We start from the raw sequence: 27,971 nt of genomic DNA, 5'->3' as shown, positions 1-27,971 counted from the left end.
GATAAGGTCACACAAAGAAAGGAAAGGAGCATCTAGAATGCCTTTGAAGTAGCGAAGCTAAGTTGACTGAATCTGAAGAAAAGGAAAAGGGAAAAAGCAATTGCGCGATCTTATATAGCCCCCCCTTGGACTGGATGCACAGGGAATCAGAGCATCAGGCGAATGCCTGCGGCACAAGCCATCTTTTCCTCCGCTGATCAAGTCAAGGGGGGCCAAGGTGAGGCTGAAAGCGAAGAAGAAGAAAAGTGAACGAAGAAAATAGGGCAGAGATTGTTGCAATAAAGGATATATAGCAACCAAGTGTAGGAATGGCTTGCTACTTCAGTCGCCTGTAGGCCCACGGCCCTGCTTTTAAGTGCTCTCCTCGTCCGAGGTATCCTCCCCGTCCCAGGTACTGTCCGTATCCGAGGAGTCATCTTCATACAAGCTATCATTTCCAGTCGTCGAGCATATCGTAAAGGAATCTTGCTCCTTTATGAACCTTTCCAACTTGCCCCTCCAACCATTCGGGCTCGTCCTCCAAAGATCACTGAGCAGTCGGATGACTTCAACTCTCAGTATCTCTTGCTGCTCCCCGGGGCAGTCGATGCTTCTCTGCAATGCTGTCCGAATACTTTTCGCCCTGAGATACGTCCTTCCTCCTTTCTGAAGACACTGCAGCATGAAATAAGATCTCCACAAGTCGGGCGCTTCTCTTCCGTCTTCCAGACACTGCGACCTCCATAGGTCGAGCGACGGGTTTGCCGGAGGTCTCAAGCCAAGCATTTTCCCAAATGCCAAAGGCATATCAATGCTTAGAAACTCATAGCCGAGTGGGAACGTGTTTGATGACGCTTGCCTTATTCCAAAGTCCTTTAACAGATGCAACGCATCTGTGTCTTCTTGGGCAAAGGCTAAGTCAATCATTTCTCTCAGTTTCTCTCCTGACTGTTGACTTTCGGGCAGTTCATTGAACTGTTGGAGTCCTTCTTGGTGTGCCCAATGTGCTACCCCATTTTGCGCCTCGGCCCAAGTATTCAATACGTTTTCATACTCCCTGCAAACGTGTTCCCAGCCGTGTCCAGTAGATGATGTTGACATGCCTCCGGCGGTGACATTTGACGTGGATGCATCAGACTGCGTGACATCTAGGCCACGAGCCTTCTTGGGAGGCCGTCCCGTCAATGAACTACCTGAACCTACTGGCTCCATGCGTCGTTTGTTTGGGGCGTCATTGGAGACATGGTTGGGGCCTGTCGAGGTCTCGAAGAGCCTTCCTGGAATGGCGAACAAGTCATCCCTGACATGCCTAGGTAATGACACGGTGGTGTACTTGGACGTCCTTTGAATGGACTGCATTCTTGATGGTCTTTCGTCCTTCGAGCTGTCGGGTCGAATGTAGCTCTTCAGTCCAAGGTACTGAACATCTGGTAGACCCGTGAGGGCGAGTGGCACCTTTTCGGGGAGCTCTACCGTTGGCCCAAACATGGGCGGCATCTTGCTCCCGGGCATGTAGCAAGGCATGATCTCGATTCGATGAGTTGCGTCCATGAGAGGAATCCGACTCTTTGCTTTGGCAATAAGCGAGTACACTCGGGCCTGGTCAATGCTATCAGGATCAATGCCAATGGCCTCCTTGTCCATATCCGACTTGAGGGCTTGTGACATGAAGCGGAATGGATGTGGAAACTCGGAAAGGCCCATGCACTCCGTCCACTTGAGCCAATGCGGGTAGTATACTAGGCAGACCGCGAGAGGGACATCTGGTACCTGCGGCACCGCACTTTGATCTTCGCAGCTCTGAAAGAGTCGTTCTAGGTATAGGACCCTGTGTCCTGTGATGTCCGCCCACAGATGGCAGCCCAGGAGCAAGGTCCGCAAAGGCAGTATATCATGTGGGAAAAGCGTGGCGAACTCCTCCAACATACTGAGTAGTTCATCGGGGTATTCCAAAGCCTCTGTGAGTGCGGCCTGGTAGCGGTATCCTGAGTACAAGCCGTCGTTATCTTGTCGAGATAATAGCAATGTATCGCAGGCTATTTGGGATATTGGTAGGTTATGGTCGCTCGGGAAATACTCATCCTGTTCTAAGATGTTCCTGAGATCTTTTCCCGGCGACATATAGGAACGAACATCCGGTTCAGTATAGGCGAAGGGTACCAACGGGCCTCCGCTGTCCAGATCCTGGATAAGCATTCGAACATGGCGCGTGTATCTGCTGATGCGATAGTGGAGGACATTCTCCAGAGAATGTCCGGTAAGCAGCTTCACGAGCACGCCCATGTTGGCCCGAGACGTTACTGCATAATGTGGAATGAATCCCTGTCCCCCAGAAGAGGACGCAGAGCCACAACTGAAGCTCAGATCCTTCAGGTCAAGGATACCGTTTGACTCTCTTGACTGATTTGCTTCATTCGAAGCGATCGATTTGGAGGGGTTGGAGCTGGCCGCATCTTTAGCCGCCCTGGCAAAGACAGGACCCTGCATGCAGGAGTCGAAGCCGACGTATGCTGCAGTGATGAACTTCTGCCCTCGGGACCTTGTTCCTTTCAAATCGGCATGTAGCCTGTTCAAGCTCTCTGCCATTTGTCCTGATGAGCTTTGAGGGTTCGTGTGCGAATAGCCATCCAACAAATGTCTGCATCGTCCCATTACCATGAACTCAGTCATCTCATTGTCTTGTGAGGTCGACTGAGATGCATTACTGACGATAGATGCTTGGTGCGCGTCATGCACCTGGAGCATCGCACTCAGGTGCACGGCATTGGGAGAAAATAGCACGAAATCTCCTCCATCTGGCTTCTTGAGCAGAGCACAGCCTTTCCACGTGCCACCACCCGGGGGTTGAGGAGGAACAATCCAATAGCTATCGCTGCTCATTGCGACCAGGTGAAAGAGAAGATTGTTTGATATCTTGCTCTTGGCCTCCAAGATGGCTGAGATGTCTTTGAGGTGAGCCGAGAAAACGAGCGCAATGGAAGCGATGCTGAATGAAACACTATGTGTCAGTTATCTCGAAGGACTGTAGCATGAAGAAACAAGAACCTCTCAGTACCGCAAGTGAAGATTTCTTACAAGTTTTGTAGCTTTCTTAAAAGGAGGACCAACGTATCTGATGGTGTGGAAGATGCAGGATGTCACTCGTGTGCTGATGCAGAAAGAGGTGGGGGTTGTTGAGGCTCTGAGGGGATTAGAAGAAAAGAAGATCGAGAAGAGGTAAAAAACAGAAGAAAGTAAATAGGTATGAATACGTGGGTGCTGTCTCGTTCTCCGGTCAGAATGAGATATAGGGCGATTCACATGTAGTACATGTAGGTGCTGCTCCGGAATGTTGAGCAAGATACAAGCTTCTCAGGCGATTGGAGTAGGGTGATACGGGTACCTCACTCCTCTGCAGCGAGAATCAGCACCAAGTGCGTCTGATGTGCAGTCAGCGTTCGTGCAGAGTGCACCTGAACTACCTACCACTTGAGGGGCTCGTGGAGGAGGGTTTGTCTCGAGGGATGCCTACTCTTCGTACCTACTGAGCGCTATTGAGATAGATCAATTTCCCATATGGAAGCCCGCAGTGTTTGGCTTTACAATGCAGTAACAGTTAAAGTATACATTACAAGATACGCCCTTTAGCAGAGTACTTAGGCTGGAAGAAATGCTCTCGGTGTTCCTTCAGAATGTCCTCTTGAACTACGAAAAAATGCAACTACCAGGACAAAGATACGGTATGCAGGATCTCATGTAGCTCGGTCACGGCGTCCTGCTGCTTCCTGGATCTGATACCTCTCTGTTGTTCTTGATGAGCAGTGAAGATCTTGGTGCCACCTCTGTATCTCAAGACGCCAAAAGGTGGTGCTGCGGTGCCTTTGTGGATTTCTCTCCTCATACTGCTAGCCGTTGCGGCTCGTTTCCCACCCAGCTCGCCTGCTTCCTCCATACTGTCGAGACGACGATGTCATGATCAATACAACGTCACGCACCACAATAGCATAAGATCATTCTCTTCCTGTCGCCTTCTTCTGGCCGTCGTGTTACGTTAATCACGTAGTTGTGAGAAGTTAGGAGACGCCAGGGCTGATGTTGATTATCTAACTGGTGCCTTCCATGACGAGATGATTGATCGGAAAAAGCATGTGACACAGGCTCCTTCCAAGCAATCTTAACAGTGACTTCGAGTTGAGTAGTAAGCCGACAGACTGGATGGTGATATCAAGCGCTTCTTTGCAACTAAAAGCACACCTCATAAGCGAAGGGCATCACAATCAAAGAAGCCTCCTCCGCCTTTATCGACAACAAAACGCCAAGGCAAAGAAAGGGTCCCCTGGATCCCTTGACCCCCCCATTGCGCGCGGCTAGAGTGCCGGGACTCGCTCCATCACACCTTGGGGTAAGACGCGATTGGCTGCGGCCGGCGATGCTCAGCCCAGCAGCGGAGGCCAAGCAGAGGCGAGGCGTTGGCTCTGTGTCTTGTGCGGCCGTCTCCACCGTCCGCTAGCCCCGTCTCCTTGCGCTGTGGGAGCAGCCAACCACGGGCCTGGGAGGTCGGATGAAGAGGTAGGAGGTTGTGGTTCTGGCGCGCGAGAGAGCAACAAGGTCTCCATGGTGTATGATTCCCGTCCTCGCCCCTTTGTCCTGGACCGGGACAATCTTCTTAATGCTCCTGTCTTCTTCTCCTCTGCCTCATCATCACTCCTTCTTGATCCTTCATCCACTGAAACATAGCACATCCAGCACAGCTCTTTGCCTGCGCCGTGCCACCGCAATCGACGCTTCAGCCTGTCGTCCATCGTTTCAGCCGTCCGGCCTCTTCTCCCCCCTCGTCCTCACCAGCTCCAGCTGTTTGCGCCAGCCGGCATCAGCCCCTGTAGCACCAGCACAGCACTGAAGCACCCCCCCGAGACCCCCCTACAAGCACCGAAACCCACAGCGGCTCGCCTGCTGGGACTCAGACAACATAAACCCCTCTCCTCCCCCCCACACACGAACAAATCCACGACAGGTCGAATCTTCACTCGCAACAAACCCTCCCCCAAGCGCAGCAGCCATGGCCGACCTCCAGGGACGAAAGGTATTCAAGGTCTTCAACCAGGACTTTGTGGTGGACGAGCGCTACACCGTCACCAAGGAGCTGGGCCAGGGCGCCTACGGCATTGTCTGGTGAGTCCCAACCCGGGCGCTATTCGAGTCATAGCTTCAAGCTGGGAGGGCACATTTGCACACCCCGCTTGCTGCCACTCCTCCCCGCCGCCACGATGCCGAGCGAACGAACCATCACGGGCTTCACCTGCTAACGGCCAGCTCCCGGCCACAGCGCGGCAGTCAACAACCAGACCAACGAGGGCGTCGCCATCAAAAAGGTCACCAATGTCTTCAGCAAGAAGATTCTCGCCAAGCGCGCCCTGCGCGAGATCAAGCTGCTGCAGCACTTCCGCGGCCACCGCAACGTGAGTTGACAAGAGGACTCTGCTGCATTGATGGCCAAGACGCTGACGACTCTTGGGGACCGTACAGATCACATGCCTCTATGATATGGACATCCCGCGACCCGACAACTTCAACGAGACGTACCTCTACGAAGGTCAGTACGAGCCGAGGAGTCGCGCAGGACCGATTCCCCCTGGCGAATAGGGGTAGCACCTCGATGGACCGCAGAGGCTGACGATTCTTTCAGAGCTGATGGAGTGCGACTTGGCGGCCATTATCCGATCCGGCCAGCCCTTGACAGACGCCCACTTCCAGTCCTTCATCTACCAGATCCTGTGCGGCCTCAAGTACATCCACTCCGCCAACGTCCTCCACCGAGACCTGAAGCCCGGCAACCTGCTCGTCAACGCCGACTGCGAGCTGAAGATTTGCGACTTTGGCCTTGCCCGTGGCTTCTCCGTCGACCCCGAGGAGAATGCCGGATACATGACGGAGTACGTTGCCACGAGATGGTACCGTGCGCCCGAGATTATGCTGAGCTTCCAGAGCTACACCAAAGCCAGTACGTGCGATTGTCAAGGGAGGGTATTCTTTCCTCATGAGGACTAACGCTTTGTAGTTGACGTGTGGTCTGTTGGCTGCATCCTTGCCGAGCTCCTCGGCGGCCGCCCCTTCTTCAAGGGCCGAGACTATGTCGACCAGCTTAACCAGATTCTGCACATTCTCGGAACCCCCAACGAAGAGACTCTCCGCCGCATCGGGTCCCCCCGCGCCCAGGAATACGTGCGCAACCTGCCGTTTATGCCCAAGAAGCCCTTCCCCGCCCTCTTCCCCGACGCCAACCCCGACGCCCTCGACCTCCTCGACAAGATGCTCGCCTTTGACCCGTCACAGCGCATCAGCGTCGAGCAGGCGCTCGAGCACCCGTACCTACACATCTGGCACGACGCATCCGACGAGCCGGACTGCCCCACGACGTTCAACTTTGACTTTGAGGTGGTTGAAGACGTTGGCGAGATGCGAAAGATGATCCTGGACGAGGTGCTGCGTTTCCGACAGCTGGTGCGCACGGCTCCCGCGTCGGGCAACCAGGGCGCGGGCCAGCAGATTCAAGTCCCGCTGCCGTCAGCCGGTGGCCAGTGGACGGCCGAGGACCCGCGACCACAGGAGTACATGGGACAGCCCAACGGGCTTGAGCAGGAGCTCCAGGCGGGCATGGACATTAGGAGGTAAATCTATGTGGAGCGCGAGATGCTTGGGTTGGAGCGGTCTGTTTTGTCTGTTGCGCATTTGCACTGAACGGCGCGTTATTTAACGACATGCAAGAGCACCGAAAGAGGCGGATCGAACAAAGACAGACGGAGTTTTTACTTTTTGCTGTGTTGCAAAGTTGCTGGCGCTGGATATCGTGCGAGAGAAGCGAGTCAAATTGGATGAAGCCATGGAAGGGAAAGAAAAAGACTACTACTACTACTACAAGGGACTGATGTATACAATACACTCTACACAAGGCGCATGCGAGTATAATTTGCCGAATATCAAACCATGCCTTTTTTTTTTTTTTGTTCCTCTCTATTTGCTCTTTGGAGTCTTTTTAGTTGTGTTGGTGCCTGTGTGAGAAGTGACGAGGCGGCTCACACCCCTCGCCCTGCACTGCAGCAGACAGATGTCACCCTAGATTCTTCTTCTTACCCGCAAACCGGAAGAGCAAATCAGCCCATGTCGTCTGTCTGAATCTGGTATGGGGGGGGGGGGGGGGGGGGGGGGGGGGACCCTTTAAGATATTACGGGGTTCTGGATGCGTAAGAGCTAAGGTTGGGAAAAAAAAGAACGCCTCACGACAAAGTTGATTACGAAGAATAGTACGCGGAAGGACAGCTGTGAGATTTTAGAGGGCAAGATGGGACATGGGGGTTACGAAAACAGAATGTGTTTACGAAGAGTAGTAGTAGACGGGTTATCTGAGTGGTGTGTGGGTTTTGACGGTGGGGTTGTGAATTGATTATGCTATAGGGTGTATTTTTGGATCTTGTCTTGATTAGGGGGGACGTTTATGATGGAGATGGCAAGATGAAGAAAGGTATTGAGTAACGTTGTTGATATTGATGAAAGCAGCAAACGCCAAAGTGACCTGATCTATGCGTACCTAGGAAAATGATGATTCAAACATGCAATTGCCTTCCAGCCTTTGTGAACAGCCCCTGTAATACCCCAGTTCCCCGTGCCCATGAAAACATGACTTAAAAGTGTGAATGCTGAACCGAGTCCGTTGGATGAACCCCTTTCCAACAAGCCTGTCTAAAGGAATAAAATAAACCCCCAATCACAAAGAACATTAAGAGTTCGAGAGAGAGAGAGAAGCTCAGACAAAGAAGAAAAAAAAAAAAACAGAAAACAAGAAAGAACACAGACTGGAGCAGATTTTTATGCCTTTGGTCCATAGAACCAGTACTGAGCAGCATAGCTCGTGCTATCCTGCCCAGCAGCCTTGGAGCAGCCATGGGAATTCCCTCCGGCCGTCTCAACGCGATACACGAGCGTCGCGCCACGCGAGTTCTGATTCGCATCGAGCGCGAGCCAGGCCACGGCCCCGGTGCCCGCAGGCCCCGGGTCGGCGCTCCCCGGCGCCGGAACGGAGGCCTTCTTGGCGGCGACGACGTTGAACTTGCCCCTGGCGAGAACAAACGTCGGGGCGCCGTCCGTGTTGAAGAAGTGGTGTCCCAGAAAGGGCAGCTTGCCGAATTCCTCGCCGAGATCCAGCGGCGCGGCACGGGTGAAGGGCCGGGAGAGGACAGCGCCGGGGCCTTCGGCGGTGACGCGGCCGTCGCTGGAGTCGTTGAAGTTGAGGGGCACGGCGTGGTGGTTGAGCGCAAAGGCGGGCAGCTGGTTGAACTTTTCGAGGGAGAGGGCGCGCGGGCCCGAGTCTGGGTAGAGGGCGCTGATGTCGTAGAACATGGCGAGGGCGCCGGTGGAGGCGGCGGAGGAGGCGCCGACGGAAGGGCACGAGTAGTTTTGGATGCCGAGGCCGAGGGCGATGACTTTGAGCTCGAGGTTTGAAGGGACGGGGGGCAGTTCAGTTGCTGTTGGAGGGAGGTTGTTTTTGTTAGTTTCTGGATGTGGTTTTGTGTGATATTGTGTTGGTTTAGTAGAGAGATGAGGTTTGTTGGGAGACTTACCACCGCCGGTGGAGGGCAGGACGGGATCGGGCATGGGGGCTCGGCATGTGACGGGGGAGGCGTAGCTCAGGGCCGCCGAAGCGAGCACGAGGAGAGACTGGGCGAGCATCTTTTTTGTGACGATGATGCGGATGTTGATGTGAGGTAGTTGAAGATGTTTTCTCCTAGGTGAAGAGAGGAAAACAAACAAGGTGAGAGAGAGAGAGAGAGAGATGGGAAAGGATTAGTATTATATAGATTGAAGCTGACCAGATCCGGACAGCTGTTGTAAAGGTGGGAAGCTCGCCAACAGCTATATATAAGCCCGGGATGATTGGGGAGAAACAGAAAACGAGGCTGCATCTGTACCTGTAAGCTAAGCCCATAAATACCTACCTAGTAATACATGTATGCAACTGGCACACATACTCACACACACCATGATGGGCTAAAAAAAGAGCAAAGAGAGCCCCCATGGAAATAGACATGCGAGCTAGTAGTCCCGAGTCCTAGTACTACAAGCACGGCGGAACCCAAGAGTAACGCATGCCGGGATCACAAGCTGGATGGTGGTCGAGGAGCAGGCCGGGCAGGGGTCTCCGCTTGGGCGCTTAGAGCGGCGGGATGCAGTGGTTCCGTGTTGTAGTACTGTGTGTGTACGAGGGTCTGGATTCAGTAGGTACATAGTTGGCGATGGATGATGATGATGGTGGTGATGATGATGTTGTTGGGTCTTTGTTTGCGAGATCCGGGAGGATGGATTTAGGGGGGAGGGGGGAGAAGAGTTCTGGAATCAGTTGCGAATGACGGAGCATGACTCTGCTGAATGGCGCTGATGCCGGGTGTGTTTCTGGATTCATCTTCTATTTTTTTTCTTTTTCTCTTTCTTTTTTTTTTTTTTTTTTTTCTTTTAATTTTTTTGCGCCATGGCTTCGAAGCGAGGAGAGGCAAGCGAGGAGGCGCTGTCGACAATGTTCGAGACATGAGCATCTGAGACTCGTGTTGGGCTGAGATGAGATTCAGCAGGGGCCTGGCCGGCAACTCGGATCCCAAAGAGCTCCAGTTGCTTTTCAAATTCCAATGATGCCTTGCGGATCCGTAACCAGTAGATAGTAGGGGCCATGCATGTAAGAGAGGCAGAGCATCCATCCAGTCTAGTCCAGTAGTATGTAGGATGTGGCTGGACGGCCAGGTGGGCCAGATAGTAGTATTGGGATTCCTCGCGTGTGAAGTTGTCTTTCTTGTTGCTGCTCTTCGGCTGGTTACATCCGGATCAACATCCCAGCCTTTTTCCCCTTTTTCCTTTGGGCTCTTGGATGGTTTTACTGAAGATTGCGATGAGACTATGTAATACCCGGGAATGTGCAGCCAAAGGATTCCTTCATTTCACTCCCGGTTCATAATAGCACCTATGATCTTGCCAGTATTTCTTGGTTTAATACTTGGCTGGTTGTCGTACGAATCGGTGAGTCGCCTTTCGTCAGCCGAGAAACACCAAAGGGAAAGGGGGGGGGGGGGGGGGGGGGGGGGGCTCTTTTTGGGTCCTTGATTCGCCGAGTTTTCATACGCGGTGCCACGCGAGGGCGTGAGATTACCGGTGTTCACAGACGGGGCAGAGGCAGACTTGTTTTTTTCAAGATTCCAAGACTCTTGGCGGCGGCAAGAAACATACTACTAGTATTGCTTCCGTGTACACTGCTGCGCTCACTTTTTTCGGTACTATCAGTTCCGGCGATTGTTTTTTTATTTATTTATTTTTTTTTTTTTTTTCATTTTTTTTTATTGAAATCACCTGATTCTGTAGGTACTCATGAGGTAGGGGAAGGATATCTCGTCTGTCTCGAGTATCTACCAGTTCAGCTTGGCTTCAATGCTGATGAGTGGCGGTCATCCGGATCTCGGACCAGGCTTCCCCGGCGGAACAATGAAATGGAATTCGGGAATAGACTGCTGAGTGGCTTCAGCCCAGTCGATTGTTTCCCTGTTTGTATCTAAGTCGATGGAAAATTACAGTCGTAGTCGTTATTTCCAGCTCGTTACTCTTCCTTGACGCCATGAAACCGCGCATCTCCAGAACTGATAGATACTGTAGTACCAAGAAACGGAACCAGACGCTCAAGCCGGGAACCCCCCTGGAACGCACGGAACGAAACAAAGGCGAATTCCCCCGCCAAAAAAAAAAAAAGTGTCGCGCTTATTAGTAGCAGCAGCAGCTCGCAGGGCTTAGCAGGGGAGCGGATCCCCCTCGCGACAAGGTCCTGGTCCTTTGAAGGGAACATGGATTCTTGCTACTACTACTACTACTAGTGTTGTCCGTCTAGGCTGAAAGGGAGCAAGGCCGTGATTCCATCAAAAGCCATGGCGTGGGTGAGCTTTGGGGGGGAGGGACCGGAATGAGGGATTCCCGCGGCACTGCCACATGGTTTGTGCGGTTGGATGGGGGGGGGTTGAAGCTGGAGAAGAAGGTGAAGAACGGGAGAAAGGCTTCGATTTTTCGGAATCAACTGACTGACTGAGCCTTGTAGAGTGCTGCTGTAAGACTGGAATCATACATACATACATACATACATACATACATACACACATACATACATACATACATGGGTATGAGCGCGTGGTTGCACTGAAGCCCTCTCTCTGTGCTCAGTATAATCCCCTTTCCTTGGCTCTTCAAGCCCAGGTAACAGCAGCACAGACCTCGAGTCCACCCAGTTACATGTACTCTCCCACTTTACGTCTTCATCTAGTATCATATACTCTTTCTAACTCGCACAGTCACATCATCTTTCTCTTCGACAACTTGCTCAGACCCGATGCCGCGGTGAATACAAGTACTACATACTACATACTACTATATTGATGCAATAATGGACCCCAAACCCCATTTTGCGCGGCCATCTATAAATAGACGCTCCATTCAATATGGGGCTTCGGCGGCTTATAGTACAGTAGTAGTAGAAGCGCCTTCTAGGCTGGAAGCGCACAGATGGTCTCTTGAGCCGGTCAGATTGACGGACGAGCGACGCCGGCTGTATGTATGTATGTATGCAGTACATACCTCTGTAGAAGAAAGATGAAATTGCATTGTTACATTACAGCTTTCCCGGCCGGAAGCACATATTGAATCTCGGTTGCTTTCGCATTTAAAATCCCCATTTCTTTTGAGCTACCTGAAGGATGAAGAATGAGTTAGTACCTACTGTGCAGGATGAGGCTAGTGTAGATAGATAGTTGATCCTTCTCATCCTTCAACGTACCGAAGCGAAGTTGGTTCATGTACCCAGCTTCATTCCCCTTGGCGATCCTCGAGGAGGCTTCTACGTTTCAAATGCTTGTATCCTCTGTAATAGATTTGATTGCTTCGACACTGTAGAATGAGGTGGGCTCAGACACTGGGCTGGTCTAATACTAGATGTAGTTGCTGAGGCGTTGTGGCTCGGTGTCTGCCTTGAACAAGCGCGGCCACCGAGTCAAAGGCCGCCGGCGGCTACAACTCCTCGTCATTGTTGGCGCTCTATAGACTGAATCATGTTTGTAACATTGATACCGAAAAAGCCTCACAGACGCTCCGTTTGCGTGGACGTGCATGGCGTTTGGTTGTTACTGTTGGTCAGCCGTGAATGTCATCAGTCAGTGCTCTGGACTAAGAGGTCACTGTGGGCAAATGCGTGTCATTGACGGAGAGACATTGCGGTTTTAGCTGCTATTTGAGCCAGGAAATGTAGTAGTCCCAATTCTTATTGAAGGATTCATGGATCGTCAACATAATAACCTACACGCATATGTAGGATTCATAGCTCAAGTGACAGATAGGAGTTTTGAACGTGTCAACTCGCCCAACGGAAATTTCAGCGTTACTAGCTGTATTCATACATCTACTGAGCTACATAAAGGGTCAGTGGCTCTTGTGTAGTTGGCCTCTCCCTTTGCTATAAAAGCGCCTGTGGTGCTCTCAATGTGTTTTCCTAGCGTTTTCCTTTCCCTCTCTTCCCCGGCTACCTATGCATATGCCGCCCTGGCCAAAACCGTTGTGAGGGTCAAAGGCGGCCAGCGAGACCTCAGTCTCAATAAGCTACCTTATCTCTAAGACTACAGGCGGTTTCTGCGCCTCAAGTCTCCATCCGTGCTTTGATCATTGGTAGCATCGATGTTCAGCTGTTGCCGCTCCCCCAGCATCAAGCCGGCCACACTGACACTTCTGACTGTAGTAAAGGCTCTCTGTGCGTATGACTTTGAACCTCTTTCCGAGGAATCTTGTGCATGACCGCTGGATTCCTAGTGTGGTTACTTTCCAGTTCGGCTCGCCTTGCATTTGCGGGCAGCTTCACGTATGGCCCCGACTGCAACTCGGACACTCTAGGGTATCTATCCCAAGTATCGCCCTCGTCCAGCTCGGCGGTGTATATCAAGGGGTTTGAGCTTTGATCGCGGTTTATTCGATGCCCAAACACGAGAGGGGCTTTCTGAGGGAGATTTGTACTGTTTGCATATAGTAGGTGGGTGTTTGTTATCGCCTCATATCGCAGTCCGCTGTTCCCGTACATGTGTTGAGAGGGCAAGTCCAGCATGGAAGCTTGCGGCGTCCCCGGCTCCGGCGAGTAACTTCGAATCGTATCAGAGTCCTTCTCCGACTTGCGGCAACTGAAGCCATATGCGCAGAGTCCTATGGCAACCACCACAGCCAGCACCCCCAGGGCGATGCCGGATTCCAGGCCAATCTTGGCTTGGGTGCTGAGACCGCTGGTGTTCGTCTGGCTCGGTGGCTCATCTGTCGTTGTCGGAAGCGGCGTATACACAGTATCTGTAGGAACTGTCGTTTGAGTTGCAAGCGTCGTCTGTTGCGTTGTTATTTGGAATAGAGTTGTGTATTGTGGTGGTGAGCTGGTTCTGGGATCTAGGACAAGTGGCATCGCTGCGGCGAGAACTGGCTAAGGCTATACAATCTGTTTCAAGTGAAGGAAGACATAGTCAACAAAATCAAGGGGGATAGTCTTGCTCAAGGATAGTTCTGTAGAAACATTGCGAGTTTGCGAGACTATAAAGCAAAACCCCCGGCAACTGCGCGAAAGCATCCCATCCAGTCACCGAGAGAGGTCTCAGCAACTTCTGCCCTTTCCTTGCGGCTCTGCCCCCAACTCGAGCGAGCTAGCCCACAGCAGGCACAATTTCAAAGGCAGAAAAAAGAAAAAAAAGGAACATCAGTCTACATGTCAGACTACCTAGTTCCACGGACGCGGCCCCGGGATGGCTCTAGATTGTGTGTTCGAGACCTAAGAAAATATGCTGGATAGCGGGCGGGGAAGAGAAGAGGCTTGGATGATGCTTGGAGGATTTGGTTGGATCCGGCTTAAGGTGTCATGCAGCGCGGCAGGTGATGAATCCTTTGGGGTCGATTCGCCGTGGGATTGACCGAGCAGAGAGGGCTTGCACATACTAACCACAATGAAGCTTCTTGCACTATCCACAAGGTTACCCAAGGCAGTTGAGGGGGGTTGATGGCCTCATCGAATTGCAGTGGAATATGTCAGTGAATACCCAGGTATAGTAAGGTAGAGCTGGATGCTTTGAGGTGTTGAGGCCGGTTTGGCGGGACGCGTCCAAGCTCAAGCTCAACCGCCCCACCAGAACTTCCCAAGATCGCCATCGTCACTCGAAGCTTCAACCGTCACCAACTTGCAACAAACACCATCCCAACCAAAAAAAAAAAAAAAAAAAAAAAAAAAAAATGTCGCGCCGTCCAGCAAAAGGAGACTACATTGAAACGGTAAGAAATCATCAGAATCCTAATCTTTTGCTCTCTTCCTCTCAAAAACACACACACACACACACAACCACCGTGTCATTCCATCGCCGCATCACAGCAGACTAACGCGGGCCTTCCCCCCCCAGGACACCGGCAACAAGGTCGCCCGCAAGGCCGTCCTCGTCGGCACCCAAAACATCATGCTCGGCGGCAAGACCGTCATCCAGCCCGAGGTCATGATCCGCGGCGACCTCGTCCGCACCGCCGCGCCGCCGCCCTCGTCCTCGGGCGGCAACGCCGCGCCGGCAAACACCACCGCCGTCGCCATCGGCCGATACTGCTTCCTCTCGCGCGCCGTGCTGCTGCGGCCCCCCGGCAGGATCTACAAGGGCGTCTTCACGTACATGCCGCTGCGGATCGGGGACCACGTCTTCATCGGGCAGGGCACCGTCGTGCAGGCCGCGAGCATCGGCAACCACGTGTCCATCGGGAGCGGGTGCGTCGTCAACGAGTTTGCCATCATCAAGGACTATGTCAAGGTCCTGGATGGGACGATTGTCCCCGCGAACATGGTCATCCCCAGCTTTTCCATTGTGGCGGGCCAGCCGGGCCGTGTGGTGGGTGAGTTGCCGGATGGTGCGCATGAGGAGTTTGAGCTGCGGGATTTGTACAAGACGGTGGGCAACAATCCGCAACCTGCGGCGGCTTGAGCGATTCCGGTGTTGTCAAGATACCATTCCTTGGCTCTTTGGGGATATTTTGCTCATTGACAGCCTGAGAGAGAGAGAGCATGTCGAGATCTAGTCTGGGTTAGCCAGCGGATGGGTAGGGCCAGACCTTTCGCAGTCAACGCCCAAAACTGGTGGCTCGAACCGACGACAGTCGCTGCTTGGATAGCGATGCTTGCCACTGGAGCCAGGCTCTGTAGAACGACACGGGACCCCGATATGCTGTTCACATGCATCCGGGGCTTACTGGGGGCATCGCCGCTGGCTTTCAGTCGATGATCCAACTGCCCGAAGGACTCGGCAACTTTTCACCCACGGCCCCCGAGAACCACTATCAACGCAGCACGTTGTTTGGCTCTCACATGGCCTCCTTTTGAGAGATTCAAACACGCCGGAAAGCTCAGAGCCGATTATGTTTCGATTTTAGGGTCTGAAAGGGCGTGTTCAAGCTCGACAACCTCACGCTCGATGACTCACAATACCGAGCAAACATAATCTGGAACTCGCGTTTTCGAAAGATTGGTGTGGTCCTCATGAAGCCCTGTAAAGGACACTAGATTGGAGCTTTGATGGCAATCAATAGTTCAGACCTCCTGGGCATATCATGTATTATACGGGGACAGCGTCAATGACGTCGGAAATGGACTGTCTGAAACAGCTGCAGAGGATCTAAGCGGGCGGCTGTCGCGGCCGGAGATACAATACAGAGCTGTCCAGAGCATCGTGATGACAAAACTTCTGCTGTCAACTCCTCCCCCTATATGTAGAAAATGCAATCAAAGTTCGCTCGTGACAAACGAGTCGCAGCCCTCAAGAAACCGCTTTTTGCTAGGCCGACCTGTGCTAATGCCGCTGGAAGTGGTCGTCCTGCTCGGATACAATAAAGGTGTTCACAAGCGACAAGTACAGAAAATCTCACACGTATCTAGTATCACATAAAGGACTTTTGCATTGTCAAATTCATCAAGACATCTTCCTAGTCATCCCATTGTTCCCTCTTCACTCTCCGAAGGGCTCGCGATCGTTTTCCCGTCTTGCTCGTCCGCCTCATCTCCCGCACCTCTGCCGCACTGAGGCTCCTCCTGCTCGCGGGCTCCAGCCAGCCAAGCGCCTCGATGCCCCCAAAGTTGTGGTGCCACTCCTGCGCGCGGCATTGCACGTCGAGGACCTGCATGAAGTCGTGGAGCTTCTGCCCAGAGCGTTCGTCGACAAAGTCATCGGGATGGAGGGTGCCGAGGGCGGGACGACGTGAGCCGAGCCAGTAGAGCTGGCGGGCGCCGCCGTACTCTGGTGAGGGTTGTTGGATCATCATCTGGCTGTTCAAATTGAAGTGGGTGTCGAAGAAAACGGGATCATGTTGCACCATGTTATAAAAGCCGCCGAGAGGAAGCTCGGGTACTGGAAGTGGTTCGCTTATGGTTCTCCACGACAGCATTCCTTCACCCCTTTCAGCTGTTGGAGAGCGCCAGTAGATGGTGTCATCTGCCCAGTCGGCCACTGGCTTCTTGCTGTTGACCTTGGCCGTCAGCTGCATCTGGATGTGGTTCGTGGACCAGCCCTCGACCATGAGATAGAGCTTCCAGATTCCGCGTGTGGCGGCGTCCATCTGGGGGCCTAGAATCGGGCCGTGAAGGTGGTCAATGAACTCTGGAAGTAGGGCGAGTTCCGCGGCGCTGTCGTCGATCTCGATATCGTCCAGGGGATCGAGGGACGACCTAGACATGAGTGCTTTTGGAATCATCACACCAAGGCGCCTCGCAGCTTGGTTTGGTCCAGGAGTCAGCGTGAAGGCATTCTGGGTCGGCAGCTGGGCGACTGCAACGGGCGGGAAGCACATGACGAGTAGGTCATTGGAAGGGATCCAGTCAAACGTTCGAAAGTCGGGCGGTCTGTCGGAGAAATTGATGGCGTCTCCTGACAGCGGACATCTCACGCCACGCCGGCGACGGATGTAGTACCTCTCGACGATGCTGCGCGACTCCCGACAGGTTGCTAAGAGCGAGTACACCGACAGGTACCCCGAGTCACGCTTTCTGGTGGCGCACACGCGGAAATCGTCGCCGGACCAGGACGTGGCTATCTGCTCTTGGCTCTCGCAGTACAGCACGTCAAAGAAGTGCACGCTTGGGCTTTTTGGTAGCATTTCCTCCCAGATACGCTGCCGAATCTCGGGCGGTAGTCTTTGGAACTGCGGAAATGTTTCGGCTTGCTGCTTCTGGCGCTGATGACTGCTTATCGCCCGAAAAGCTGCGTCTCGTCGCTCCATCTGTCTGACTTCTTCCTCAATCAGAGGCATCTGATCCATGGCCCATCGGAGGAGCAGCCCGTGGCGTTGGGTCCTGTCCATGGCAAAGCGGTAGGCATGGGTTTTCCGTCTCAGTTCGAACATGATGGTATCCCGGTCATTGATGGCTTTGGACCCCAGCATGGCCTCTTCGTCCATCTGCTGGGGCGTCTGCGTCTGTCCGAGGGGATCAATGCACTCCAGTCGATTTTCAGCATCTTCGCGGTCCTCGCTGGCCCTTTGACGCTCTTCCTCTCCCCTGGTGACTTCGAGGCTAGAGGAGTGGCAGATGTCGCTCGTGGGCGTCTGAAGCTGTTCAGATGGCTTCAGGACTTGTGCACCCACGAGTTGGGCCAGAGCTGCGTCATAGTCTGGCCGACGGATCTCGAGCCACTTCTCGTACTCTTCACGCCTGCTGAATTCGTAATTGATGTACTCAATCCAGGTGGCCACCTTGCTCTGCTTCTGAACATCGAAGCAGAGCCCATGTGGTGCAATGCGATAACCGTTGGGAAGTTCGAAGCCGTGACGATCAAGCCGTTCCCGGAGGTCAAGGACGTATTGGTTAAAATGACCAAGAGACCGAAATGCTCTCTGGTGGGTGCGGAATTCCTGCCATCTAGAGAGCTGCTTGTGAAACACCTGCGACTCTTCTGGCTGGTCTTGCCAAAAGGTCAAGATGTCGCGATACCGGTTGGGCGAGGAGGTGGTGCGCTCGAGGAGACCCAGCGGATGAGAGGGCCGGCCTCCGTCTGCGATGAGGGCTTTATAAGCGGCAGCTTGACTCTGGCTTGTCTGAGGCGTGGGCTCATTGGCGGAGAAAAATTCCATGAGTACCGCGGGAACAGTGATTGTTGGCTCATCTCCAGCGAAAGCATTCATCTCGTCTGTCTCGAGTCCTTCAAAGACTTGAGGCTGTGAGATGGAAACAAGAATGGTGATGGAGGGCCAGGAATCATGGTTTAAATGGTGTCCCAAAAGCAGAATGTGTAAACCAGGGCATCAAAAGGCATCCGAAACAGAACAACCAGCTGGACAATTGCTGTGGTCGAGTGTCTCATTTACATGCAGGGAGGCTTTTGTTTGCTTGCCTTCCAGAGGCGCTTGGGAGCCATTGGCAGGGGCATCAGCAAGAATATGACGAGTCGGCTGCCTCGTGCAGCCGGTCTAGTCAATGCCACCACTATCGTGGCTGTAATAGCCGATGATGAATGGACGCTCGGTGTCTTTTTTTTCTCCCTGCGTCTGCTAAAATACAGCTCAAAGGTGGCGTGAAGTGATTCGAGAGGCTGTGAAACGGGCTTACCCAATTGATGCTGATCTCAACGCTGATCCACGTGTCGTGCGTCCCGTAAACCTGAATTGAGAGTAGATCTGAACCGCTTCCCGGAAGCTTCTGTAAGCATGACGCCGCGACTTGGGTGCAAAAATTGAAGGGCGAAAGGCCTGAGAAGTAGAAAAAAGTATGAAACCGGGGCTGAACATTCATTTATACGTACGGGCTCGCTATACCGCAGATGGGATGGCTGACAGCGTGTCGCAAATCTAGAAGCACCGATGAGGGCCACCTGAAGGGGGCGAAGAAGAGAGTAGACGTAAATAAGGCGACTGAATATATAGGTAGTAGAGTCTCCCGGGGATCCGGCTGGGTTGGAGATTGATAGACTCGTCTGCTTCGCAGCTTGCAGGAGTGACGGCGAGTATAGCGGGTAGAGGAGAGGGTGTATATGTGCAGGGCGACTGGATATATAGTAGAACCTCCCAGATATCTGGCTAGGCTGGAGGTGAGTGACCTCGTCTGCTTGGGCAGGGATGGTGGTGGAGATGAAGAGGGTCAGTGTGTAAGGCTGGATATTTGGATTCCGTAACAGTGAATGAAAGCGTGAATGAAAGTATGGTCTATGGTATGTAGCAGCCAAACGCTGCCAAGTCTCCAAGTCTCCGAAAGACAAGCCAGACTGCGGGAAGATTTAGATGGTGATGGTGAGCATCACTCAGCAAGGCAATGCCTCGATGTGGCATATCAAGACCGACCTGACTCCCGTATCGTGGGTCAACATCCCCTGCAAACGACCTGGTGGTATCGGTGCGACGCAAATCTTCGGGTGGAAGAGACCCAGTGCGGAAGCCGATCAGGCGTCTCTTGGGAAGCACAGGGCACTGAGAAGAAGGGTGAGATCTTCTTCTCCTCCACTGTCTTGCCGAAGCCACTCGAGTCGAGGTGGCCTGGAGGGTCCTGTAACGGGTGTTAGCGGGTGTGTCGCGGGAGCCAAATCTGGGGAAGACGAGCCATGGTTACATAGCAGGCAAGCTGCGAATGTGTCCAAGCGTCATTTGAGGGCGGTTGGTAAGCGAACACTCAGTGTTGGGTCTTCGCATCGCTGTTCCGAGGGCAAAGGCAGCCCTCTCATACCTAAGATGAAGGCGCTTGATTTGCAGCGTGAGTTCACCGTTGGGCTTCTGATACAGCACAACGGATGAATCCACAAACTGCCAGGAGTCCGGCGCTGAGAGGACGGTGGCGCGCCATGGCGTGTGATGAGGGCCGGGCCAGGCACTGGGTTGGTTGATTGGTGACAGGGATGATTGCGGGTGAGGAGGGAAGATGAAGCTTGGGAAGCTGTCCGGGCGGGGTAATTCCAAGGCACCAGAAATTTGCACAGGGTGTGGACCCACTAGGGCTGGTCGGCTAGGGCCGAGATAGCGCAACCGTGCCCGAAGCTACCAACAGGGGAAAGAAGGAAACCACCGCCGGTCAGCCGCTATGTAGGTATGATTCCAGGGAGTACCTAGTTTTCCAGCACCTCAGGTTTGGGCATACAGGCCCTGAATCCAGGTTAAACTGTTCAAATTGATTTATCAATTAAAATATCGATATAGTAGCTTATCCTATGACAGGTAGGTTGACTGATAGACTTGTAGCAATAGTAGCAGAGAGTAGGGAGATTAGAGTCTTTTACTAGACAGCCATTCCCCGGTCTGCTTTGTATGTGATGGGCGGCGGTATCAATTTTCGCTCTCTCGGTTACCTACCTTACATAGGTACTACTCAGTACGAATAGATGCCATAAGGTAATACTTACCTAGCTATTGATGTGGTTTGTCTGCGAAGTGAATTACAGTCGGACTCCTCGTTATTGCGATTACTGTCAATGACCGTGGAAGAGTGGCCGCGCAAAGCACTCTGCAGAGAGGTGGCCGATCACGGACTCGCTCAGTATTTTGAACGGGCCGCTATCCTCCAGCAGCTTCGACGATCTCGACATTGGCGGGTGTGTATGAGAAAAGATAGCTCAAGATTGATTACCTATAAAGTGTCTCTAGATGGACCTTTATGCTAGAGCTCAAGAGTGCCAACAACGCCTGAATATTTTCCATCCGTATCCCAGAACCATAACCGCCTGTCCCCCAAGGCAAAAGACCGTCGGTATCCCGATGGCCGCAGCAAAACTGCCTCCAATCTGCAGGGTACAGACCAGAACTCTCTGTCCGCTCTTGAGCAGCGGCGCTAGTCTGACTGCGAATGACAAAACGCCTCCTCATACCTACGTACGTTCGCCGATGGCTTCTTGAAAGACCTGGTCGATCTCTCGCTTGATCTTGTCTAGAAGTCCCTGTGACAAGCCGCCCATCTCTCTCATAGCCTCTTTCTCTGCCTTGTCCATGTGTCGCTTCCGCATGGTAATGAAGTAGTGACGAATACCGAAGACCAATGAAGCAATCCTCTGTCGCACCGCGTCGTCCATGTCTTTCGTGATATCAAGCAGAGTTTCGAGATGTTCGTGCGGCTGAACCATATCAGACCATTCCTCCGGAACCAGTTTGCTCTCGGTCCACTCGACTTCAGTCTTGTCCTCCTTGGCCTTCTTGACCCAGTCAACCACGGCTTTCTTTCCTTCGACTTCCGCCCATGCGCCCAAGAGAAGCTTTCGACTCGCCGGCATGACCGCAACCATGTGCTCAGTCAGTTCGTCCAGCAGCTCGTCAGCTTGAACCTTCTCGTATTCGGCAATTAGTTGGTCCATAGTCGGGTCAACTTCAAAGGCCACTTCATCGCGTGTGAGTCTTCGCTTGATATGAACGGCCACCATGACTGTGTCTCTGGGTCTCGGCTTGACGAACGGTTGGACAAATTCTTGACATTCCACTGTCAGGCCCGCCTTGTTAGTGATTGCGTCGTCCTCCTCGATCAAGATCACCACTCCTGCCGTCTGTGCGAGCCGCTGAGGGTCGTCAAATTTGGCCTGACCTTTGGCATTCTTGTAGTCAAGAGTGGTGTGCATAATAACGGGAGTCGTTGGCGTCCACGACTTGATGACGCCTTGCAGGTGCTCGAACATCTGAAAGTTGATAACCAGCGGGGTGAGCTGGTCTTCAGGTCGTGGCTCAAACTTGCGGAGCATGCGGACGGCCATGGCTGCCACCAGAAAAGGCGCGTAAGGTAAATGAATCTTGTGCGTCTCCTGCGTGTACTTTGCGGCGGCGTTTGCCAGTTCGGCAAACTCGCGATAACCGCCCCAGGAGCTCCAGGCCCTGGTATCCAGGACTCTGGTTTCCAAGCACTTGTCAACACAGGCTGCGAAACATCCAGGATAGTCGTTGGAGTTTACACCAGCGAGGGCAAAGGCGTCTCTGACCAGGTGCTGGTAGATGATGAGCTGGTTCTCCCTCGACACGTTGGCCACCAGTGCATCTTCTTGCAAGTAGTTTGTCCGCAGCGCACGGAATCTCTCCCTAGCATCCTCTAGTTGCTCAGGCGTGAGATCCTCCGGTTCGTCTCGAATGAGGAGAGGGTGCTCCACCATCGCATGTTCTGATGCCACGCTTGAAGCTTGTTCCGTCCCGGCGTTGTGATGCTGTTGCTTGGTTGATTTGATGAGGGTGATGAGGGCGATGAGAGGAGGAAGGTGAACGAGGACTTTGAGCGTGAATTCCTGAAACTGCGGGAAGAAGAGCATAGTAGGTAGGCAGACGTGTGCAACACGTGTCAGACGCGTTCTGCCTGGCCAGCCGTAACCAACTGGCAGCTTTTCAGGTTCGATTCTTTGCTGGCAGCTGCACCTGGATATTGGTCTCTGGCACTTCCTCTCCGGCATTACTGGAACAAGTTCCCCCGGTGGATGCTTTTGATCGACGCTCGTCCTACAACTTGTGCAGCCCAGCTGATGACCGATAGAGGCAGCCAGATCTAAACATTGTCAGGGTTCCTGATTATGATGTCGAAGGACCGCTCTCCGCTATATGGGGTAGTATGAGGCCGGCACGGGTGGAATCTCGGGAACCAGACACGGAGCCGTCATCGAATGGTCCATCTCGAATCTCTTGAACTAAACAAACATCAAGAGACCCTAGCCTCTAACTACATGTACCTAGCATAGGACCTTAGGTTAATGATAAGAGTCTTGGACTAAAATTTGGTGTTTTATGTCCGCAATCTCGCGCTGGCGCAAACCTTAATGGTAGCTCCATGTGATACCCAGGAAATCTCCTGATGCCACCCATGGGAGCACCACCGACGTCACGTAAACGTACAACTTGATAAGAAGACATGAAAAGCATCTTAGGACCCAGGAATTCGATTCCGAGATCTAGAACTACACGGGAGGCTTAACTTCATACCTTCATACCTACAAGCACAGCAATCGTGTTCTCCCCCCTCAAAGCAATTGATTTCCGGTCAACTTATCCAGGTTCTGTGCCCAAGATGCTGTCCTACATCGAGGCCGTGACACCTATCGCCGTTTCATTTCCATCATTCCAGTTGCAAATCCGCGGAGACCTTTTCCCCCCAGAACCCGGCTCCCCCAACCGCAAGGGTGCAGCCATCGTGGTCAGTCATCCCATGACGGGGGTCAAGGAGCAGACGTCGACGACTTACGCCAAGATGCTCTCCAACGCGGGATTCTTCGCGCTTGTGTTTGACGCCGGCTACCAAGGCGAGAGCAGCGGCGAGCCCCGCGGCCTAGAAGATCCTCACCAGCGCGTCGAGGACATCAAGGCGGCCGTCAGCTACCTGACGGCGCTCAGCGGCCGGGTCGACCCCGACAGGATCGGGCTGCTGGGCATCTGCGCCTCTGGAGGGTACGCCTCGTACGCGACGCAGTCGGACAGCCGCATCAAGTGCCTAGCCACGGTCAGCGCCGCCTGCGTCGGCCGCATGACGCGCAGCGGCGGCGTCCACGAGGAGCAGGCCGCCAGGGAGAACCCGCAGGCCATCGCCATGGCCCTCGAGGCGGCCGCCCAGGCACGGATCATGGCGGCCAAAAACCCGACGGCCAAGCTCGAGGCCCCCGTCATGTTTGAGACGGACCCGGCCAAGGCCGCTGACAACCCGGACTCCTTCTTCAGGGACGCGGCCGCTTACTACGGCTCCAGACGGGGGAAGCACGAGCGGAGCACGCAGAGGGTGCCGCCGCAGAGCTACGATCTCATGGTCAGCTATGACTCGTTCAATCTGCAGCATCTCATCGCCCCGCGGCCGTTGTTGATGATTGCGGGATCGGAGGCACAGACGCTTCATTACAGCAGGACGGCCATTGCCATTGCGAGGGGCCCCAAGGAGATGTTTGTGGTGCCGGGAAGAAATCACTTTGACCTATACGACAACCTTCTCGAGACTGCACCTAAGCTGATGGATTTCTTTATCAGCAGCTTGGAGTGATTTCCAGTAGAGATTCGTGAAAAGGCGTGATTAGTCCATGTGATCAGTCGGGATGTGCTGGTCTGGAGCAGCTGGAGGCATGGGACAAATCTTAAGCAATCCGGACGGAGTCGTGTCGAACTCGATCCTCTCTCGCTACGTCTCGCAGTAGACCTAATGAGCAACACCTCAATATACTCGGGATATGTTATAATATGGCGTGGACATATGAGCAAGGAGATAGGTCAAGAGACTTTCGACTTGGGTGGTTAATCTTTACCGATAGTGCTAATAGTAACGAAGTAGCAATTGTTTGATTGCTTGAAAGACAGACATCATTCCACCGCCAGCCTTGACTTCATCCGTATGTAAAAGTCCGTCTTGTATGACTTGAAAAGAGGTGTCGGAAGTCATGATGAAACATAGCAGAGGTGCTGTTCGCAAAGCCAAGCCTCATCAACGCTTAGATGGTTAGTCGCTCTGTGGAGCAGTTGTCTGATGTGTCGACGAAGTGGAAGCTCAGCTCCCTAGTCACGGCTCCTATGTCATCTGTGTTGTTGGTGCCCTGAGCGCATATAGTTCGAGACTCTATCGCAGCCATCTCGACGGATCGCAGACAGGAGGGCGTGGTACAGTGGAGCTGACTCACTCATCTGGAAGCCAGGACAGACTAAGGTGACAAAAGCCATGAACAATCGGCTGGTTAAGACGCTGGGGTACCTTGCGACATTCGGTCTGGGCTGTAATTGCAGTGATCTGCCCTGAATGCTAGAATTTCTTAGAATCTGACACATGGAGAGAACGGATGCCTATGTGCGGCGTCGATGCTAAGAGTCCTATAAAGATGCGTTCAAGATACTAGGTATTCTACCCAAGAACCGGTACTTGCGCCGAGAATGGGACCAGCCCTTGCCTGGCAAATAAGCTCTCGGGGCTCCTTAAATGAAGTCTAAACAGACGTAGGAAGAGCAAGATGGAGGAGATTCTCTGGGAAAGGACAACTTTTAGTGCAATTTGACTGGTAGTTTGTCTTTAGAATGGTGAACGTCCTCCCCGGAGACTTTTGAGGAGAATCTTCATGCACGGACCATTCTCTTCGAGCCCCACAGATAGCCATATTCACGGCCGCATCTCTTTTTCTGATTGACAAAACTTGATCTTGCAACCATTTGTTTATTTTGAAGACTGAGGCAGTTGATATCCAGACTCGTCAACTTTCAGCTCTTCCCAGCCCGGGCCCATCAGCCTGGGCTGATGTGCCCGAGCCTCATCCCACTCTGAAGCCCTCGAGTCTCCGATCGCTGCAATAGCAATCATACCTTATGTAAGTATGACTTACCGCACCTCGCCATGTGCTGCCGAGCTAACCCTTGTGATGCTTGTAGGGTGTCAAGGCTCCAGTGTATATTCATACACACCATGCCCCAGGCTGGGACCCCAGTTGGATCGGTGCGATTGAGCACCGCCACGGGAACGGGAGCTCCACAGAGCGCCGTCCCGTCAAGCCAGAGGGAGAGAGGCATCGCCAGTGTGGACGACTCCACCGCGGACGATGGCACGAAGGAGAGCTGTTTGGCAGTGGTGACTCTCGCCGGAGAAATGGCTGCCGTCACTAATGTAATCGCGGAAACACCAGGACAAGCCACAACTTCCGGATTATCTTCGTCAGAAGAATGAGTTCATCATGGAACCCCTCGAGCTAGTTATGCCGCACACTCGACCCTATGGCCCTCGGGCCCCTGCAGTCCGACGGTCAGGAGAAACCCATCATCGAGAACATTGTCAGCCGACAAACTCGCAATGGTGCTATCGAATATGAAGTGTGGATGCGCCTGGCATTGTGCAACGATTCGAATACGCACATCAGACTGGTTTGACTCCTTTCGGAGTCTTGGGTCTTTACTATTCTAGTTATCTTCTTATCAAACATCTCGAACCGGCCACTACCATCCGACAGTTGCATTCATGTTGTCATCCAACGACCATGACAGGTACATCCATGTCCAGTCATCAGGCTTCTCGTCGACCCCCCACGTCTGAACGATATGGACTCCATCTACTCCGTACAAATCGTCCGGCTCGTCTTTTCGAAGACTTGGGGACTTGGCAGCCGCTTGGCAGCTACATACCACAGTTTACTTCACTTGACTACCTATACCATTTTTCTCTTCTCTCAACGTGCATTCAGCACCTTATTCATTGTTTTTTTTTCTTCACTTTTTTTTCGCACTTCTCACTTTCTTTCACAATCGACCTGCCATGGCGGACCCACAAATCCCTACCGCTAGTATACGTATACGTACCTATACACGTACTTGTATCTGACCCGCTAGCGATTCTCTCCGATTTCCCTCCTCTCTTTCTCCCCACCATCATCCTTGCATCTTTCCCACGCACCTCGCCGCGCCTTCGCACCGCGTCTTACTTCCTTCGCTCTAGTCCTTGTCTCTGGTCGTTCTGTTCGCCTTTATCCCTGCCTCTAGCACCCTCGCGACTGCCAGTTATGGCTAGCCATGGGAGCTCTCAAGCTCAGCCTAGCGTTTCGTCGGGAGACATTCCGCATTCCACTGCAGACGTACATTCAGTGAGTACATGTACCTTGCCTACTACCTTATAATTCAATCGACCAGTGTTGAGCTGTGGGCTAACCAGCGACAGGCCTTGGAACATCGCTCCAGCGCAAGTGATGATGGCTCTGATGCCGGTCATGAAGAGTTTCAGCATCCTCTTCTTCAGTTGGACACTGCCGCACTTCGTGACCGCGATGCAGGTGTCGGTTGGGTCCCAGTCGACGAGCAAGCTATAGAAGCAACTGCCCAGACTGGGGGATGTCATGACAGGATTGTATCCAGCGCCTTCATTTTTGCGGACGAGGAGCTGCTATTGGGATATCACATTTCGCATGCTCGTCGCCTTGGGAAAAGCTGTGCGCCTGGCCTTCGGACAGACACGATCCAACGTTGGGGACCCAACATAGAGCCTTCACTCACCATACACTTCAGCATCATAGTCGATGGCGTCCTCCGCACATTTGCAGTCTGCGAGATTGCCATGGCACGTCTTTCGAAGGTGCCCTCGGCGGAAACTCGCACAGTCGATGATTCCTTCATCACTTCTCACTTCCGAGACCTCATCACCTCAACTCAACTTGGCTTCGGCAGAAGAGACGAAAGCTATCTCAATACAATCGAAGACATAAGCCCTGCCACGTCCCTGGCGGAGTACATGCGCGTTATTTCGGATAAGATAGTGCGGATCAATATCAACCTCAATGAAGCGGGGTCTCCTATCTTGACAACTTACTATCCGACCAAGTTCTGGGAGCAGCAACTTCAGTGTCTGCACAGCGATGCCCGCGACATCGCCGACACCGTCAGAAACGTCCTTTCGGGCATCCAGCATGGCGGGTACTCTTCTTTGTGGGTTGTGTTTCCCGACGACAAACAATCTTGGCTTTCGGAATGGGGTCCTTTGCTCTCAAGAGATTCATGTCGTAACCCATACCACCACATCGCCCGGGACGTATGCCAGAGAAACATCGATGATTTGTCCTACAGAAACATCAATCTCGTGGCTGTGGATCGCGAAAATACCCTTGACCGAGCCGCCACCTTTTTCTTGACGACAGATGAACGGACCGTCACACTCATTGGTGGCGCAGCCGATGAAGCCAACTGGCTGAAGCAACAAGCAGACGCTTGTGGCAGGGACGTGTTCAGAGGTTGGGTCTTGCCGATTCCCGGCTCGGAATGGGATGCTCAGGAGACGGATGAGCTGGTCTATGGCATCAAGGGAACGGGAGCCCCCACCAAGTTCATAGTGGCTATCCCCTTGCAGGGCGGTTTCAAACGATGCCTGCTACCAGAGGCAGGGACCGCAGTTCGTTTGTACATCAACCTGCCGCAAAAGCTCAATCAAAGCCCAGACAAAAGTCTGATTGCCTCTCAGATGGAGTCTTTCGCTACGGCGCTTGCGAGTGGTTTGTCCGAAGCTCATTCGGAAGCAGTCAAGTCTTTCAATGTTG

General features: G+C 53.0%; 8 protein-coding genes across 8 annotated transcripts; 3 read left to right on the top strand and 5 right to left on the bottom strand.

Annotated features, from left to right (window-relative positions):
• Positions 1–351: 351 nt before the first annotated feature.
• TRIREDRAFT_112288 (uncharacterized protein) lies at positions 352–3,910 on the bottom strand (the record flags this gene model as incomplete). The annotated part of the gene is made up of 3 exons (XM_006969597.1): positions 352–2,977; positions 3,504–3,555; positions 3,757–3,910. 3 exons carry the CDS (start codon positions 3,908–3,910, stop codon positions 352–354), a joined length of 2,832 nt encoding a protein of 943 aa, XP_006969659.1.
• Positions 3,911–5,017: 1,107 nt separating this feature from the next.
• Positions 5,018–6,931, top strand: tmk2 (mitogen activated protein kinase 2; the record flags this gene model as incomplete). The annotated part of the gene is made up of 5 exons (XM_006969610.1): positions 5,018–5,130; positions 5,285–5,417; positions 5,485–5,551; positions 5,645–5,959; positions 6,017–6,931. The coding sequence occupies 5 exons, from the start codon at positions 5,018–5,020 to the stop codon at positions 6,628–6,630; spliced, it is 1,242 nt and encodes a 413-aa protein (XP_006969672.1). The 3' UTR covers positions 6,631–6,931.
• Positions 6,932–7,821: 890 nt separating this feature from the next.
• TRIREDRAFT_112286 (uncharacterized protein) lies at positions 7,822–8,682 on the bottom strand (the record flags this gene model as incomplete). The annotated part of the gene is made up of 2 exons (XM_006969596.1): positions 7,822–8,477; positions 8,574–8,682. The coding sequence occupies 2 exons, from the start codon at positions 8,680–8,682 to the stop codon at positions 7,822–7,824; spliced, it is 765 nt and encodes a 254-aa protein (XP_006969658.1).
• A 4,045-nt stretch (positions 8,683–12,727) lies between these two features.
• TRIREDRAFT_112285 (uncharacterized protein) lies at positions 12,728–13,462 on the bottom strand (the record flags this gene model as incomplete). Its single annotated transcript, XM_006969595.1, has 2 exons — positions 12,728–13,031; positions 13,095–13,462. The coding sequence occupies 2 exons, from the start codon at positions 13,460–13,462 to the stop codon at positions 12,728–12,730; spliced, it is 672 nt and encodes a 223-aa protein (XP_006969657.1).
• Positions 13,463–14,277: 815 nt separating this feature from the next.
• Positions 14,278–15,005, top strand: TRIREDRAFT_112283 (dynactin subunit p25; the record flags this gene model as incomplete). The annotated part of the gene is made up of 2 exons (XM_006969609.1): positions 14,278–14,316; positions 14,442–15,005. The coding sequence occupies 2 exons, from the start codon at positions 14,278–14,280 to the stop codon at positions 15,003–15,005; spliced, it is 603 nt and encodes a 200-aa protein (XP_006969671.1).
• A 948-nt stretch (positions 15,006–15,953) lies between these two features.
• TRIREDRAFT_124141 (uncharacterized protein) lies at positions 15,954–18,204 on the bottom strand. The gene has a single exon (XM_006969594.1). The coding sequence runs from the start codon at positions 18,187–18,189 to the stop codon at positions 16,000–16,002; it is 2,190 nt and encodes a 729-aa protein (XP_006969656.1). The 5' UTR covers positions 18,190–18,204; the 3' UTR covers positions 15,954–15,999.
• Positions 18,205–20,112: 1,908 nt separating this feature from the next.
• Positions 20,113–22,265, bottom strand: TRIREDRAFT_112281 (uncharacterized protein; the record flags this gene model as incomplete). Its single annotated transcript, XM_006969593.1, has 3 exons — positions 20,113–20,149; positions 20,391–20,394; positions 20,861–22,265. The coding sequence occupies 3 exons, from the start codon at positions 22,263–22,265 to the stop codon at positions 20,113–20,115; spliced, it is 1,446 nt and encodes a 481-aa protein (XP_006969655.1).
• Positions 22,266–23,011: 746 nt separating this feature from the next.
• TRIREDRAFT_70491 (uncharacterized protein) lies at positions 23,012–23,968 on the top strand (the record flags this gene model as incomplete). The annotated part of the gene is made up of 1 exon (XM_006969608.1): positions 23,012–23,968. The coding sequence occupies one exon, from the start codon at positions 23,012–23,014 to the stop codon at positions 23,966–23,968; it is 957 nt and encodes a 318-aa protein (XP_006969670.1).
• Positions 23,969–27,971: the final 4,003 nt, after the last annotated feature.

This window comes from Trichoderma reesei, assembly GCF_000167675.1.
Source record: "Trichoderma reesei QM6a unplaced genomic scaffold TRIREscaffold_36, whole genome shotgun sequence".
NCBI lineage: Eukaryota > Fungi > Ascomycota > Sordariomycetes > Hypocreales > Hypocreaceae > Trichoderma > Trichoderma reesei.
The sequence above is the reverse complement of the archived record's forward strand: the minus strand, read 5'-3'. Positions and strand labels throughout refer to the sequence as shown.

Coding starts and splice junctions, on each gene's coding strand:
- TRIREDRAFT_124141 (XM_006969594.1), bottom strand. CDS start 18,189: ATGAATGCTTTCGCTGGAGATGAGCCAACAATCACTGTTCCCGCGGTA.